The sequence below is a fragment of the Camelus ferus genome, chromosome 25 (genome assembly GCF_009834535.1).
Source record: "Camelus ferus isolate YT-003-E chromosome 25, BCGSAC_Cfer_1.0, whole genome shotgun sequence".
In the NCBI taxonomy this organism is placed as follows: Eukaryota; Metazoa; Chordata; class Mammalia; order Artiodactyla; family Camelidae; genus Camelus; species Camelus ferus.
The window spans coordinates 21,389,993-21,406,493 of NC_045720.1; the positions used below are offsets into that span (position 1 = coordinate 21,389,993).

Consider the following 16,501-nt stretch of genomic DNA (forward strand, 5'->3'; position numbering starts at 1 on the left):
TTACATTATATGTTGGTTGCTGTGGGTCATCTGCTGCATTTCTGCTCACATGGTAGTTCTCCTCATTCCTAAACCCAGGATTAAGGAAATTCCCTAATTATCACGTGATGTTCTCATAGTTGAAGGCTGTCAGAAATATACAATACTTCCATCAGCTACTATTTCGACTGTTAAATCTGTTAAATAAGTCTACATATGCTGATATAGAACAGTATTCATGATACATGAAGGGGAAAAAAGTTTCAGAGGAATATGTTTAGAATTAGCTCAGTTTCTTAAAACATTCAAACACACAAATAAAACAAGAATTTTATGAAAATAACTATACCGACAAAAAGAAAATGTGTGCAAAAATACAACCTAACTCTTTCGTTTGGATGAAAGCAGTCAAGAAGACCAACATATTTATGGGTGATTATTATTTGTCATTTTATGAGTTTTTTTTTGTTTGTTTTTATATGAAAAGAAAATTGTTTTCAAAATAGACAGTCTGAAACATATTTCCAAGGATTCTTCATTAGCACACATTCTACAGTCCATTTAAGAGCTGTGTCAAAGTACTTGTACATTTGTTCCTTTAGTAAACACTTCTACATCATGAAAGCCAATGCACTAAGAGTTAATGAACAGAGATGATAAACAAGGTCTTGTCCATTAAGGACCATAAGTATTTGTACATTTTACAAAATAAAGCTTGCCAGAGAATTACCAAGTAGTAAATACCATTCAGAGAAGCAGTATGTTCAGTTAGAAAGCTGTGTCTACTTTAAATTCTTATTGCTATAAAGTTCTTGAATGTTTAAACTGCATTCTCTATCAGATCACTAGCACTTAAGCACTTTTATGGATATGCTGCTTAAATAATGTGCTGTGAGGACTACAATCTATTACAGAACCCTGAGTGATCACTTCCTATAGAAAGAAGTTGCACATCACTTTGACTTCGTTTAAATGAATAGATTTTCTGCAGGCAAATGTAATAAGGAATAACATTTTAGACTTGGAGGAAAATATGGAAAAAGTGGAAAAGTATAAAGAGTGTAGTATATTCCAGGCAGAGAAAGGATTTTGTTTTTTTTCTGGCACAGTTTGAGTGTATGAGTGTACAAAATAGCAGGAAATTGTATTGGAAATAAAATCTGTATCCCTACAGAATTATTTTATATTCTATTTTAGGCAGTTTGTAATTTATCCTGTAGGAAACAGATCAAGTTTTTATGCAATTAAGTGAAATAGTCAAATGTATACTTTAGAAAGATAAGTATAGTAGTATTAGGAGGACGAAACAGAGAGTGAAAATGGATTATAGAAAAGGACTTAAGCAGCTATTTCTAGTCTAGGAAAAAAGATGAGGATGAAACACTGGATATTGGGAAGAAACGAGAAGAAAGTGGAATGTTTCAGAAGTGGAATACATAGATCTTGAGGAGTACTTATGTATGTATGGGATAGAGTTAGAGGAATTAGTTAAGTAAGATTTCATTAAGCACTTCTTTAAAATAGTTCATAGAATTTCCAGCAGACAAAGAAAAAGTTACTGTAGAAATCCAAAGAGATGGCAAAAATGGTGATGTAGATTTGAGAATTATCAACACAGAAATAACCATTATAGTCATAGAAGTGAATTGGATTAACTATTCAGAGACATCATTGAACAAAGAAAATAGGCTACTGAATAAATTTATGCTACTTCAAGGTCATATGGAAAAAAAAAAATAGAACCAGAACACAGGGTATGGAGTATAACTATTCAAAACTAATAGGCCAAGAATCAAGAGACTCAGGACTGTGCAAGGGAAGGCGGAGAATTTCAAACAAAGTTTATTTTTTTTATCAGTACTTTTCATTACTGCTGAGACATTAAGTCTCCAGGGGAAAAAAATGAAGAAATACTATTAGATTTAGCAATTAGGAGGTCATTTCTGGCATTGTGAAAGCAATTTCAGCACTGAAATGAGAGAACTCAGACTGAAATACTCTCAGAAGTGAATGGGGGGAGAAAAAATGTGGTAGTGAACATGAAAGACTTACAAGAAGTTACAGTGTAATGATCTCACTTACCTGTGGAATCTAAAACTCACAAACTCAGAAACAAAGAGTAGAGTGGTAATTGCCAAAAGCCAGTCTGAAGGTGTTTGATTAAAGGAAACTCATTTTCAGTTATAAGATGAATAACTTCTGGGGATATAATGTACACTATGGTGATTAGAATTAATAATACTGTATCACATACTTGAAAGCTGCTGAGAGAATAGATCTTAAACAGTCTCACCACACATGTACACGCACATGCACACAACTGGTAAATACATGAGATGATGGAAGTGTTAACTAACCTTATTGTAGTAATTATTTTGCAACATATGTGTATCATATGGCATTATACACCTTAAACTTTCACGGTGTTGTCAACTGTATCTCAGTTTGGAAAAAAAGAACCAATTGTTAAATATTCAGAAATTTTGTGAGGCCTTGGTAAAGCTTTGGTAGCTTAAAATCAGCCAAAGTATTTATACTATGAAAATTGGGGGGGGGGGAAAGAGTGCATGGGAGAGAAGACAATGGAGTAGTGAGCATAGAAGACTAACAGGAAGTTGAATAGTAAATGGAAAAAGAAAGATCTGTAATTAATGTTGAAGGAAGAAAATATGATTTATTAATTTATCCTTACTATAAAATAATAGTTTTATTGTTTAAAATACAGAAATCAGACACAAACAAGACAGAATTAAAAATAACCATTAAATCACCACAGAGTTGTCTGGAATATATTTTTGCTGAAATATAAGCTAAAGGGAAATAAAACTAGTAAAGAAAACTCTATTTAACATACTAGAGAGACACACGTTTAATGATAAAAACGTAAGACTTTGAGTTGGAAGACCTGGGCTCAAATCTTGATTATAATTGTTTAACAGCTCAGTAACCTTGGACAAGTCAAACAAACTTTAGTGATATCCATAAATTGATCTTTAAAGTGATTATATGTAAAGTCTTAAGGGCACATGAAAATCTACATTTAATTGAACTTGACTTAAAATACAATGGATTATTATTGGTGGATTAGAAAAGGATGACTTAGGCAGTATTTTCACGGAATGGGGCAAGGAAATGCATATCAAAGTAATGCCACCTGGAAACTTTTGTTGTGCTCAAGAAGGAAGTTAAGACACAGATACAGTGTGGTCACTAAATTTTTTGTTAACTATAGAAAAGAAGGGTTAGCAAACTGAGGAAATATCACAACACTTAACTTTTGTGGGAATTCATTAAAATTATTTCATTGTAGCTCTTTTTGTAGTCTGAATGGTCTAATTTACAATAATAAACTCAACAGAAAAGGTAGTTTTAATGTTGATGTCTCAGTTATGCTATTAAGAGTCCTAGTGTACTTAGTAAATAAAAAGGAAAACACTATTTAGATTGTTTAATCAATCCAAGGCTGTGTTTCTTTCTCTTTGTAGATTTTTTGTTAACACAATATTGAATAAATATAACCTCTCTCTAATAAACTAACCTATTTACAGTCAGAGGACAATTATCATGCCTCACTTTTTTTCATAACTAGTTTTTGATTAATGTTGAAATATGAGCTTCTGAACTTCAGGGTGTAAAAAACACTCTCATTTTGATAAGTGACATTAGAATGCCTTAATATATATTTTAAATGGTTATTATTGTGCAATTTTGACTTGAAAGTCTATTTGCAAGTTATTTTATGTCTATGATTTTGCATGTGGTATATGCTCATCTTTTAAAATGCAATTTCTCTTTTAGTGAAGACGTGTGGCTCTAATCTACAGGGACCAAGTGGAACCTTTACGTCTCCCAACTTTCCATTCCAGTATGACAGCAATGCCCAATGTGTCTGGGTCATCACAGCAGTGAATACAAATAAGGTAAGTGAAACCATTTCTGGTAGAAATGCATAATCATAAAGATAAAGGCAAAGAGGACAAGAAGGAAGTGCAGTAAAGAAAATTCATACCTAAAGTGTGATTTCCACAGTATTTCCTACTTATCCATTATATAAAACATAAACTTACATGAGAAATTTGGGGAAAAAATTAAAATAATGCAATTCTACTCCCAACTAACATATAAACAAGAAAATAAAATTATAAATGGATGTTTTCTGAGATACACTTTTGGAGGTTGTAAGTATATCTTTCTTTTTTTTGAAGAAGCCATGAATAATGGCTTTTCAGTTTATATCTTTCTGCTTGACACATCATTCAGATATATCATGTCTTTATACATAGCTGGCTTTCCTTTCAATGTTTCTCTATTGCCACAGATCACAGATACTCTTTATTATAAAAAGTTGTTTTTAATGTGTTCTGGACTAATAGAGGGTTCATATTATGGCTATTTCTGAAGGTTGGATTGTCTTTCTATTTGACTGAAAATGAGTAATACATCTAAGCATGTATGCACCATAGTGCTTCAAACAAAACTGAAATGCTGAATGAGTGAAAGAGCAGCTTATAAATTAGCTAGTTTTCTGTCCCTGCTCTCTAACCTGCTTCTCCTTGTAAGACTGTATAGTGAGGACCTAAATAGGAAGAATCAAAATTCCTCTCAGATTGTATGGTTCCTTTTCTTGGTTAGATTAAGGAAAGGTTAGTGGTAGAGCCCATAAAACTGGGTCACATTTGTAGTTCAAATACTGATTTTGAATTTACCAGCTAATAACTTTGATCAAGTTATTTAACCTCTCTGAAATTCAGTTTCTTTATCTATAAAATGTGAATAATAATAGCATGTTTCTCTCAGTGTTAAGAGAGGTAAATGAGGCAATGCATACAGAGTACTTAGTAGTAAGTACTTAGAAGAGATTAACTCATAGTTCTTAGATAACGCATATACTATTTTCCAAAATATTTTAGGTTTTATGTTCATAAAATACAATCACTGGTTTATTTATATATGTACTAAGATTTCTTAGGAACTTCTCTGATTCTTACCGAAAAAGGAGCCAAAGTATGTAAAATATAAAGTACTTTAATTTAGTTTTTTTGGTTTGTTTTTAGTACTCCACCCATTACTAACTATTGGGTGTCCCTGCCATTTTAACCTCATCATTGTAATTGTTTTTGATCTATATGCAAATCAGAGATGTGCTACATGATAATTAAGCATAAATATTAAGTGATCAATATAACTGGTGGCAATTGGCATACTTCATGCAGCCAAATAAAGTCTTTTGGGGGGTTGACATAGGAGAGGAAAGTGAAAAGCTGGACAAAGAAATGTTTAATTAAAAGTACTAAGATACACAGATTTATCAGTTAGGATTAGGTTTATCTGTCAGTGAAAGAAAACCTATAACAAGAGGGACCTAAACAAGATAGATATGTGGTTCAAGATATGTGGTGGCTCTGCTCTAGTAATTTCTCAGGGACATAGACTAACTCACTATCATATTCTAGGGAGTGGCCCTTGCCCCCAAGTTCCAATATTGTGTCTCAGGTCAGGTTTCAGCATGGTGTGTCACATATTCCAGGCAGCAGGTTGGGGAAAGTGATAAAGAAGGAGGGCAAAGGACAAATGCGAGCCATTTCTTATGAAAGATTCCTGAGTCATACTTAGCTATAAAAGAGATGGAAAATATAGTCTTTATTTAGAGTAGCTTCGTACCAGCTAAAAATTCTACTACTATGGAAGAATGGGTAATAGGATATTTGGAAAGGTATGATTTAGTCCAAATTTGATGAGTGGATAAGAATTATTCTTGTTTAAGAACTGCCTAGTTAGAAGATAAGTATTAGGAAAACAACAGTATTAATAATAATAATTAATCACAGATCATCACCAAGAAATTAACTTACATGGGCTTATGTTTCCTCAATAGTAAAATGAAAATAATAATGCTTCTCTCATAGGGCTCTTAGAAAGATTATATGAGATAACACATGCCATATACTTAGAACAGAGTCTGGAATATAGTACATGTTCAAAAAATGTTAATAATAACTATATTACTGCTGCCACTGCTGTAGCTAGTACTGCCACCATCACCACCACAACCACGTACCCAGTGTGTTGAGGCATAATGCCTTCACCAGAGTTTGATCTTAGCTTCCTACTGTGTAGATAACATATGCTCTCACACATTTCAGAACTTGGAATATTCTTGTAGAGACTCCTGGCTGATACTAGTCATCAGAATCTATCAAGTAGATGTTTCTAAGAAGTCAGAATAGGCTTCTACCAAGAGAGCTTGAAAAAGGAACTAGAGGGAGCTTTGAGCTTTTGCTTCCTGCCCCAGTGATATTTTACTGCAAAATAGAAGGTTATCTTATTGACAGCCTTGGAGTTTATAAGAACCATGGTCATCATTCTAGTACATTATGTTTTTTTTCCCCCTCAGCTGTCCAGTCCCTTAGCAATAGCTGTAGCTAGGTACTGAAGAGAGAGAAGGACTGCCATAATATACTTGTGTATCCAGCCCTTGCCATTCTTAGTATGATGGTTCTTTGAGCTTCTGGAATCTCTAAGCAGTGTGGAGGAAAGTCACTTGGATGATATGATTATCCTCATAAACCAGAGTCACATAGAATTCATATCATCGGTGTACAGTTCTGTCTAATACCTTTGTTCAGCATTACATATCTTCCTTGAATTTCTGCCCCCTCTTGACCTAACAGCATACCCAGTTACATTGTATGATACCAGAGAAAAGGAAAGAAGGGAGGGAGCAAAATCCTAAGATACCTGATATGGTAGTTATACTCTTTTATTCTGTTAGGACATCTTTCATATTCTCCTTATGAACTCTCAGTGTGTGATGATCTCTAGTGTCCAAAACAACCACATAAGTATTCATATATCTTGGGGTGACAAGCTGAAAATTAGTGTTATAAATCCTAAAATTTTCTGGGGAAATCCTACATTTTTTAATAGAAAACTGGGTCCACAATAGATTAAAAAATTAAAAAGACAAATTTCCGGCCTTTAGAAAGCTTCCAGCTAGTGTTAAATGGAAAATAAAAGGGTAAACACAGAAATTAGCAGTAACAACTTGAAGGAAACACTCTGGATGGAATAAAAGTGAGGCTGCTTAGAATTGTCAGGGAAGACTTTTGGAGCAAGTGCAATTTAAGCCAATGTTGAAAGATGACAAGGGACGTAATGCAAAAAAGAGAATAGGAAGAAGAAAAAGTGCTTGTAAAGGCCTATGAAGACCCTGATGTCTTCTAGAAACAAAGAAAGATGGCAGGAGTCCTGTAGCACAGTGGATAAGGAGGAGAATGCAAGAAATGGAGGCTGTAGATCTGAATAGAGCCCAGTTCATACAGGTCCCTATGGGATTCATCCGAAAATGTAATGCAAAGCATGATACCTAAGCAGTTGCTCTCTTTCTTCATTCATATCTTTTAAATGCCACCTTCTCTACTCCTTTATCACTGACCACTTCCATCACTATCTCCTTGCTTTATTTTTTATAGCTCCTTGTAACACTTATATTTGAAGACCTTATGTTATAAGACATTATATTATATGCTACTTTTCTATCTATCTTTTGTATATTACCCCAGTCAAGGGAGGAAAGTTTGTATTCTCAGCATTAGAATAGTGTCTGATAAAGAGGAGACTCTAAATACAAATTTATAGAAACAAAATTGAGACTTTTAGGTAGAGGACTTACATTATCTGATTTGTATTTCAATGTAACATCCAAAATTTTAAAAAGAGGCTTATTAATTGAAGTGCAGTTCACAAAAAAAGGAACAACAGTATAACTACCTCTCCTTACTCTTACCCCAGTCACTTGCCCCGAAGACTATTTACTCATGGACCAGGAACCTTTTCTTCCTGGATAGCTGTGGCAAGCAATGGGTTTAGTGGCAAATAATTTCTCTTACATCCTAACTTCTTGAGCTCCTACCTTAATTGCTTACTCAAGAAGATAATTTTGGAGGTAAACAAGGTCTTTCATAGATATTAACTGATAAAGACCCACTAATTAATAATACTTGAAGAAACTACATAAAAAATAAAATTAATGATTAAAGACCATGAACTGAGAAGCTAGTATCGTGCATCCTTCCTCTTTGGTATCGTAAGAAAAATAATGAGGATAAACTGAGGATGGCAAATAGAATCCACTGTATGGCTCATTATATATAAAAATGTATAGTATCTGATTCTCACTACCATGTTTTATGTTTAGTCATTTTAAACTAATCTCATTTTAAAAATAAAGCTTCAAGTCAAAGATTCTTTGTATAAAAATAGATATAGGTGAATAAACGGAGAGATAGATATCCTGGATCAGGCTGACTTCATTATTAATAAAGGACAAAACCAGCAAAATAGTACTTCTTATTAAATTCACTTTAATAAACCACATTCATATTTGTTTTATTTTTTTCAATATACACAACATAACATATACAGATTTGTAATGAATATCTTCCTAAAGCCAATAACAACATCTGCAAGCATTTTCTTCAAAATCTTTAAGTTCAAGTTGATAATTTATATGTATTATGACATTTAAATTATATCCTCCAGTGTCTATGCATGAATAAATGACACAAAGAATCAACAGTTTTGTACTGTTGTGTTACAGATTCAATATTTGATGCATTTTTCATTTTATGTAGATTTTTTCCCTTCAGTAAAACATTGGTAGTGCCATATATAATCTGTCATTGTTACATAGCAGTAGTCCCCTAAAGGGGAAGACCAGTGCACAGATATAAAAGACATAGAAAAATAAAACAAAGCTGAAAGCTTTTATCAATTCCATCAATATCTTACTGTGTCTCCAGGCACCTCTCCTCCCCTGTCTCTAAAATATGAGCCTTTGTACAACTTGAAACTGTTAACCTCATGCTGGCAGCAAAGTGGATGAACCTAGAGAATTCCCTAGGCTGGCACTTCTCATTTTTGAATGGTCTAGTCCAGAGTCTTGGAATATTATCTTCTGTAATAAAATATATAAGTATAATATTACAGTGTGTAATCCTTCTAGGATAGGAGTGATTAATGTCTTCCTCTAAAATGAGATTACTTTCGAATAAATAAATGTTGAATTTGCGAATGTCGTATTTAAGCCTTTTACATCTTACAACATTTGTTTCAAAAATTTCATGTAAATTTACCTTTACATATTTTTTCACAAAAATAGGAAAATTAAGATGATTAGTAATTAAAGAGTTATTGAACGCTAATTTTCCATATACCCATGTAACACATATCACACACAATAAATATCACAAACCAGTCAAAATTTAGGATTATTCTAAAATATAATGATTTTTTTAAACAAATGTGCTGCATATTCTGCTTTGTCTGAGTTAGACTATACCAAATACAATCAATACAATTTGATAAAATAGTCCTGTGAGGCATAGATTTTTGAATGGGCTTTTGACTAGTGCTTTTATATGTATGAAAAGAGAAAAAGGGGAAAATGACTACAATCGTTTTTATTTGGGGTAAAGAAATCTAGATTGAGTCCACTTTTCTCTACCCCTACTTTCAAGTTTAGGCCCTTGTTCTCTCTGACTCTGCCCCACTTCACTTCAAATCCAGATTGTTCCTGCTACGAAAGTGAGCATATGAAAAGTAAATAAAAAACCCTGTCAACACTCTACTTAAAACTCATTATTTGCTGATAAAAGAGGACAAAAGGGATTTACAGAGCCTTATGTGGATTAGGGTGCTAGAAATGAGAGTGACCTCAGAGTCTGGGGTTCTTTTGGTTACTACTGATAAACAGGCACAGTAAGAGTAGTCCTAGTGAATTTAAGGTAGTGTTGGCAAGGCTATGAGTGTTTGTGGATTTCTGGGTGGAGTGGATTTCTGAGGTCAACATGAACCTGTTCTGTTTTTGTCAATGAGGTGTATTTTCATTCTACCGTCTAGTGGTAACTCCTTTGAGAATACAAAATGAACAATTTAGATTTTTTTCTTGTCCTTAATGGATGGAAATATAGACAACATTTTATAAGTATCACTTTGAGGTGTAATTTAACATATTATATTTGTCCTTTTTCGAATGGACAGCAAATTGTGGCAAGAAAAGCTTTGGAATATTTAGCTAAAAAAAAACAAACAAAAAAACCTCATTATTTGCTGCTCCTCATTTACAAGATAAAGTTCGAAGCCCTTAAAATGATGTAGCTCCTACCTCTTGTCTGTAGCCTTCCTTTTCATCACTTCCTGTTTCACAGTTTGTATTAAAGAAACAAAAATAGTATTTCTTTTCACTACTTCCGTTTTTCATGTTCTCTTATACAGTGTTCTTCCCCACTTCCCATCTTTACCTTCCTTTGCACTACCTGGAATTCTCTCCTTGAGTAAATCTTTCCATTTTGCTCTTTAATTGGATTGGGCAACTCTCTGCCCCCAGGTAACTCTATGTGTCCATATATCAAAGCACTTAACACAGGGTATTGTATTTATCTTGTTTTTGTCTTATCTCCAAATTGGACTGTGATCGCCAAGATCTGGAAAGTATATGAAAATGTAAGTGCTTTAATTAGATGTCAAATCGATTGCATAATATGGCATTGCATACCTTCAGCTTTATATGCAAAGCTTACATTTTATGCATTTTGTATTTATGCATATATTATGCATTCTGAGTTTTCTTACCTAGTGGAGATATACTTGTTAATAAGAGAGTGAATTATAGTGACTCTGTAATGAACATATTAGAGAAAAACTGCTTCCAGAAAAGATAAATTTCTAGCAGCAGAGAGTTTGGGGAAGAAACTCTACTCTTTAAATCACAGTAGAATTGCTAGAAAAAGAACTCGAGATCCATTGTGAACAGATGTGAACATCAATTTTATTGTGATTAACTTCTCATAGCTAATAGTAACTGCCATTTATTGAAGGCCTACTGTATATCAAGCATAGTATGTTCTCTTTTACAAACTTTGTTTAATGAATACCGACTTCAACCTTAGGCATTGGAAATTATAAACACACTTTTATAAGTTACGAGATTTCCTTAAAATAATATAATATTTTTGTGACAGAGATAGGACTTAAATCCTAGCTTTGCCTATGCCCTTATCTACATTATCCTGTCTCACTAATGTAAATAGCTTGGTATTAACATTAAAGCATCAATAATTTGTTTAGTTAAATATCATCAAAGTTCATTTGATTGTGGTCCTAATCATGTTGGTACAAAGTGTCCAATACAGGGACCAGAAACTAGAGAAATACTGAGAAATTTCGTCAGCTTTCAGATTTATTTTGATGCAAAAGGAGTACAGATTTTACCATGGAAGATAAAATACCTTATATCAATCCATGTTTTCTATGTGTTTTCCCCAAGGAATTGATTTAATATATGTTAGTTGTCAGATTTCAGAAATTAGCTTCACTTGCTATCACTATTTAAGACATGAAGCATATGTGCAACATCAAAGGACTTACTTAGAAATTGTGATTTTTGTTATTTTTTATTTTAATTGTTATTTTTTAATTGAAGTATAACCAGTTAACAATGTTATATCAATTTCTGGTGTACAGCATAATGTTTCAGTCATACATATATGTACATATATTTTTTCTTATTCTTTTTCATCATGGGTTAGTAAAAGATATTAAATATAGTTCCTGTGCCATACAGTAGAAACCTATCTATTTTATATATACTAATTAGTATCTGCAAATCTCAAACTTCTAATTTATCCCTTTCTGCCCTTTTTTCTCCCTGGTAACCATAAGTTTATTTTCTATATCTGTGAGTCAGTTTATGTTTAGTAAATAAGTTCATCTGTGGTTTTGTTTTTGTTTTCATTTTTGTTTTTGTTTTTGTTTTTTAATTTCCACATATAAGTGATATCATGTGGTATTTTTCTTTGTATTTCTGGCTTATTTCATCTATTATGACCATCTCCAGGTCCATCCATGTTGCTGCAAATGGCATTATTTTATTCTTTTTAATAGCTGAGTAGTATTTCGTTGTATAAATATAGCACAACTTCTTTATCCAGTCATTTGCTGATAGACATTTAGGTTGTTTCTATATCTTGGCTATTGTAAGTAGTGCTGCTATGAACATTGGGATGCATGTATCTTTTTGAATTAGAGTTTCCTCCAGAAATATGCCCAGGAGTGGGATTGCTGGATCATATGGTAAGTCTACTTTAAGTCTTTTGAGTAATCTCCATACTGTTTTCCATAATGGCTGCATCAAACTACATTCCCACCAACAGTGTAGGAGGGTTCTCTTTTCTCCACACATTCTCCAGTATTTATTGTTTGTGGGCTTTTCAATGATGGCCATTCTGACTGGTGTGAGGTGATACCTCATTGTAGCTTTGATTTGCATTTCTCTGAAAATTAGCAATTTGAGCATTTTTTTCATATGCCTATTGGCCGTTTGTATGTCTTCTTTGGAAAATTGCTTGTCTAGGTCTTCTGCCCATTTTTGGACTGGGTTGTTTGTTTTTTTCTTATTAAGTTGTATGAGCTGTTTATATATTCTGGAGATTAAGCCCTTGTCAGTCTCACCTTTTGCAAATATTTTCTCCCATTCCATAGGTTGTCATTTTATTTTGCTTATGGTTTCCTTTTGCTGTGCAAAAGCTTATGGATTTAATTAAGTCCCATTTGTTTATTTTTGCCTTTATTTCTATTGCTTGGGTAGATTGCCCTATGAGAACATTGTTGAGATTTATGATGGATAATGTTTTGCCTATGAATGTTTTCTTCTAAGAGTTTTATACTGTCTTGTCTTATGTTTAAGTCTTTAAGCCATTTTGAGTTTATTTTTTGTTTATGGTCTGAGGGAGTATTCTAACTTCACTGATTTACATGCTGCTGAACAGTTTTCCCAACACCATTTGCTGAAGAGACTGTCTTTACTCCATTGTATGTTCTTGCCTCCTTTGTCAAAGATTAATTGACCAAAAATATGTGGGTTTATTTCTGGGCTCTCTATTCTGTTCCATTGATCCATATGTCTGTTTTTGTACCAATACCATGCTGTTTTGATTACTATAGCTCTGTAGTATTGTCTGAAGTCTGGGAGGGTTATTCCTCCAGCTTCATTCTTTTTCTTCAGTAATGCTTTGGCAATTCTGGGTCTTTGGGATTCTATATAAGTTTTAGGATTGTTTGTTCTAATTCTGTGAAAAATGTCCTGGGTTATTTGATAGGGAGCACATTAAATCTGTAGATTGTTTTGGGTAGTATGGCCAATTTAACAATATTAATTCTTCCAATCCAAGAACATGGGATATCTTTCCATTAGAACATGGTTAAACATCAGCAACTATCAAAGGTTTGGTATAGAATTAGCAATCAACCAGTAAGTCACTTATTAGATTCCAAATTTTTGTCTAAAACCTCTTAGGTTTTTAAGGCCATATTATAGGAGACATTCCCTAATTTTAACTCATGGATCTATTGTGAAATGATTTGAGGTAAAGTGAATCATCTGATTTCTTTTTTGAGAAGATGACAGGTGAGGTACTCTGAAAGGTCCTCCCACTAAAATACAAGACACATTTTTTCAGTGCATTGTTGAACTACAGTAAAACAAAGGAAATCTACAAGACTATGCATACATACTGTACAAAAACACATACAATTACACATATATAATGAAAAGAACAGTGAACTGAAATGAAAGTAGGAGATGAAATGGAAAGAATGCTTGGTTTTCTTTGGGGGAGATGGCAATAAGTTTCTGGAGCTAGGAGACTAAAACTGGGACCCAGTCACCCTGGATCAACAGGTGAAGAAGCTGAACTTGAAACTTTAGCATTTAGTTTAAAGCCTCAAAAGATGTTAAATTGGCTCCAGCTTGGTGGTAACCCTTGGATTCAGTTAGCAGAAAATTAATTAAATTATACCCAATTTAAGACTTTCAAAATTCTGATGGCTTAAGCCCCTGTAAAAATGGGCTTACTATTAAATATAACTAAACACATAGAGAAGCAAGACAGCATAACTGAGTTACTAGAGATAATAAACAGAGAATTTCTTTGGGAAATTAGGGCAGCTAAAAACCCTCGAGTATATGGTGGAATTTAGAAAGTTACATGCATACCCATGGCAAGACACATGCTCAGACAGACCTGAGAAGACCCTGAGCTTTCACCACTAGCTGATCTATGAGCTTAGTGAAGGCAGCAAGTGAAGGCTAAGATAGAATTGTAAATAGCCTGGCTAAGTATTAAAGAGTTTCCCAGAATTGAGCCAATCCTCAAATACTAAGAGAGGTGTTGCTCTGATCTAAGTGTTTCTGTCCCCTCAGAATTCATAGCTTGAAATTCTAATGTTCAGTGTGTTGCTATTAGGAGGTGGGGCCTTTGGGAGGTCCTGAGGGTGGAACCCTCCTGATTAGGACTAGTATTCTTATAAAAGAGACCACAGAGAGTTCCCTAAACCTTCTTCCATGTGAGGTTACAGCAAAAACATGGCCTTTTGTGAACCAGGAAACTTGCTCTCACCATACACTAAATCAATCAGTGCCTTGATCTTGGACTTCCCAGTCTCAAGAACTGTGATTAATAAATGTTTATTGTTTATATGCCATATAGTTTATGGTATTTTGTTATAGCAGCCCAAACATACTAAAAGAGGAGGAGGGGTTAGCTCTTTGAATTTAAAGAAATTCTAGTTAAAACACTGAATGGACACAAGTCTTCAAAAATCAAGAATAGCAAACCCCCAGGGTGAGAGGAACTCTGATTTCCAGAATTACCATATTATACTATTCAAAACTCTAGTTTTCAACAACCACAAAGAAATCACAAAGTATGCAAAGAAACAGGAGAGTATGACCATTCAAAGGAACAAAATAAATTGACAGAAAATATCCCTGAAGACATTCAATCATTGAACTTACTAGGCAAAGATTTAAAAGAGCTGTATTAGTTATGCTCAAAAAACATGGACATCAAATTAAATTAAATTAAAAATTAAAGGGAACCATGAAAATTATATATGAATAAAGTGAGAATATCAATAAGGAGATAGAAGGTATTGAAAGAAACCAAATAGAAATTCTGGAGCTTTAAAAGATAATAACAGAAATTTTTAAAAATTAACTGCAATTTTGCTACAGATAGAAGATTTGATCAGCAGAAGATAGAACTAGTAAACTTGAAAATAGGACAATTGAAAGTATTCAACCTGAAGAACAGAAAAAAAGAATGAAAAAAGTGAACAGAGCCTAAGGGACCTGTGGGACATAGTCAAGCAGACTAACATATATATTATAGGAGTCCCAGGAAACAAGATAGAAATAAAGATACAGAAAGAACATTTGAAGGAATAGTGGCCCAAAACTTTGAGAGAGACGTGAATCTACGCATCCAGGAAGCTCACAAAGTCCAAGTAAGATAAACTCAAAGAGATCCATACCTAAACATATTCTATCAAGAAAGCAGTAAGATGATATCTTTAAACAATGAAAGATTTCAACCAAAAAAAATCTATCAAAACTATCCTTCAAGGATGAAGAAGAAATTAAGATATTCCCAGATGAACAAAATCTAAAGGAACACAGAAATAAACCTTCCCACTTATGATCAATTAATTTTTGACAAAGGTGCCAAAAACACTGAATGGGGGAAGAATACAGGCATACTTCAGAGAAATTGTGCATTTGGTTCTAGACCACCACAATAAAGTAAGTCACACTTTTTTTTGTTTCCCAGTGCATTTAATAGTTATTGTTATAGATGCAAATCAAAAACTACAATGAGATATCACCTCACACCAGTCAGAATGGCCATCGTTGAAAAGTCCACAAATGATAAATGCTGGAGAGGGTGTGGAAATAAGGGAACCCTCCTACACTGTTGGTGGCAATGCAGCTTGGTGCAGTCATGGAAAACAGTATGGAGATTCCTCAAAAGACTAAAAATAGATTTATCATATGATCCAGAAATCCCACTCCTGGGCATATTTCCAGAGGGAACCTTACTTCAGAAAGACACCTGCATCCCAATGTTCATAGCAGCACCATTTACAATAGCCAAGACATGGAAACAACCCAAATGTCCATTGACAGATTACTGGATAAAGAAGTTGTGGTATATTTATATAATGAAATATTACTCAGCCATAAAAAATAATAAAATAATGCCATTTGCAGCAACATGAATGGCCCTGGAGATCGTCATTCTAAGTGGAGTAAGCCAGAAAGAGAAAGAAAAATACCATATGATATCACTCATGTGTGGAATCTACAGAATAAAAAGAATTTATTTATAAAACATAAACTGACTCACAGACATAGAAAACAAAAACTTATGGTTACCAGGGGGGGAGGGGGTGGGAAGGGATAAATAGAGAGTTCAAGATTTGCAGATACTGACTGGTATGTATAAAACAGATAAACAAGTTTATACTCTATAGCACAGGGAACTATATTCGGTATCTTGTAGTAGCTTATGGTGAAAAAGAATATGAAAACGAATATATGTATATTCATGTATGACTGAAGTATTGTGCTGTAAACCAGAAATTGACACAACATTGTAAACTGACTATACCTCAATAAAAAAAG

At 33.6% G+C, this 16,501-nt stretch overlaps 1 protein-coding gene across 1 annotated transcript in view; it reads left to right on the plus strand.

The window, feature by feature from the left end:
- CSMD3 (CUB and Sushi multiple domains 3) overlaps nt 1-16,501 on the plus strand; it is a 1,015,135-nt gene that overhangs the window by 535,078 nt on the left and 463,556 nt on the right. The window contains 1 exon segment of the mRNA XM_032468125.1: nt 3,778-3,899. Within this exon segment, the coding sequence (XP_032324016.1) occupies nt 3,778-3,899 (122 nt within the window).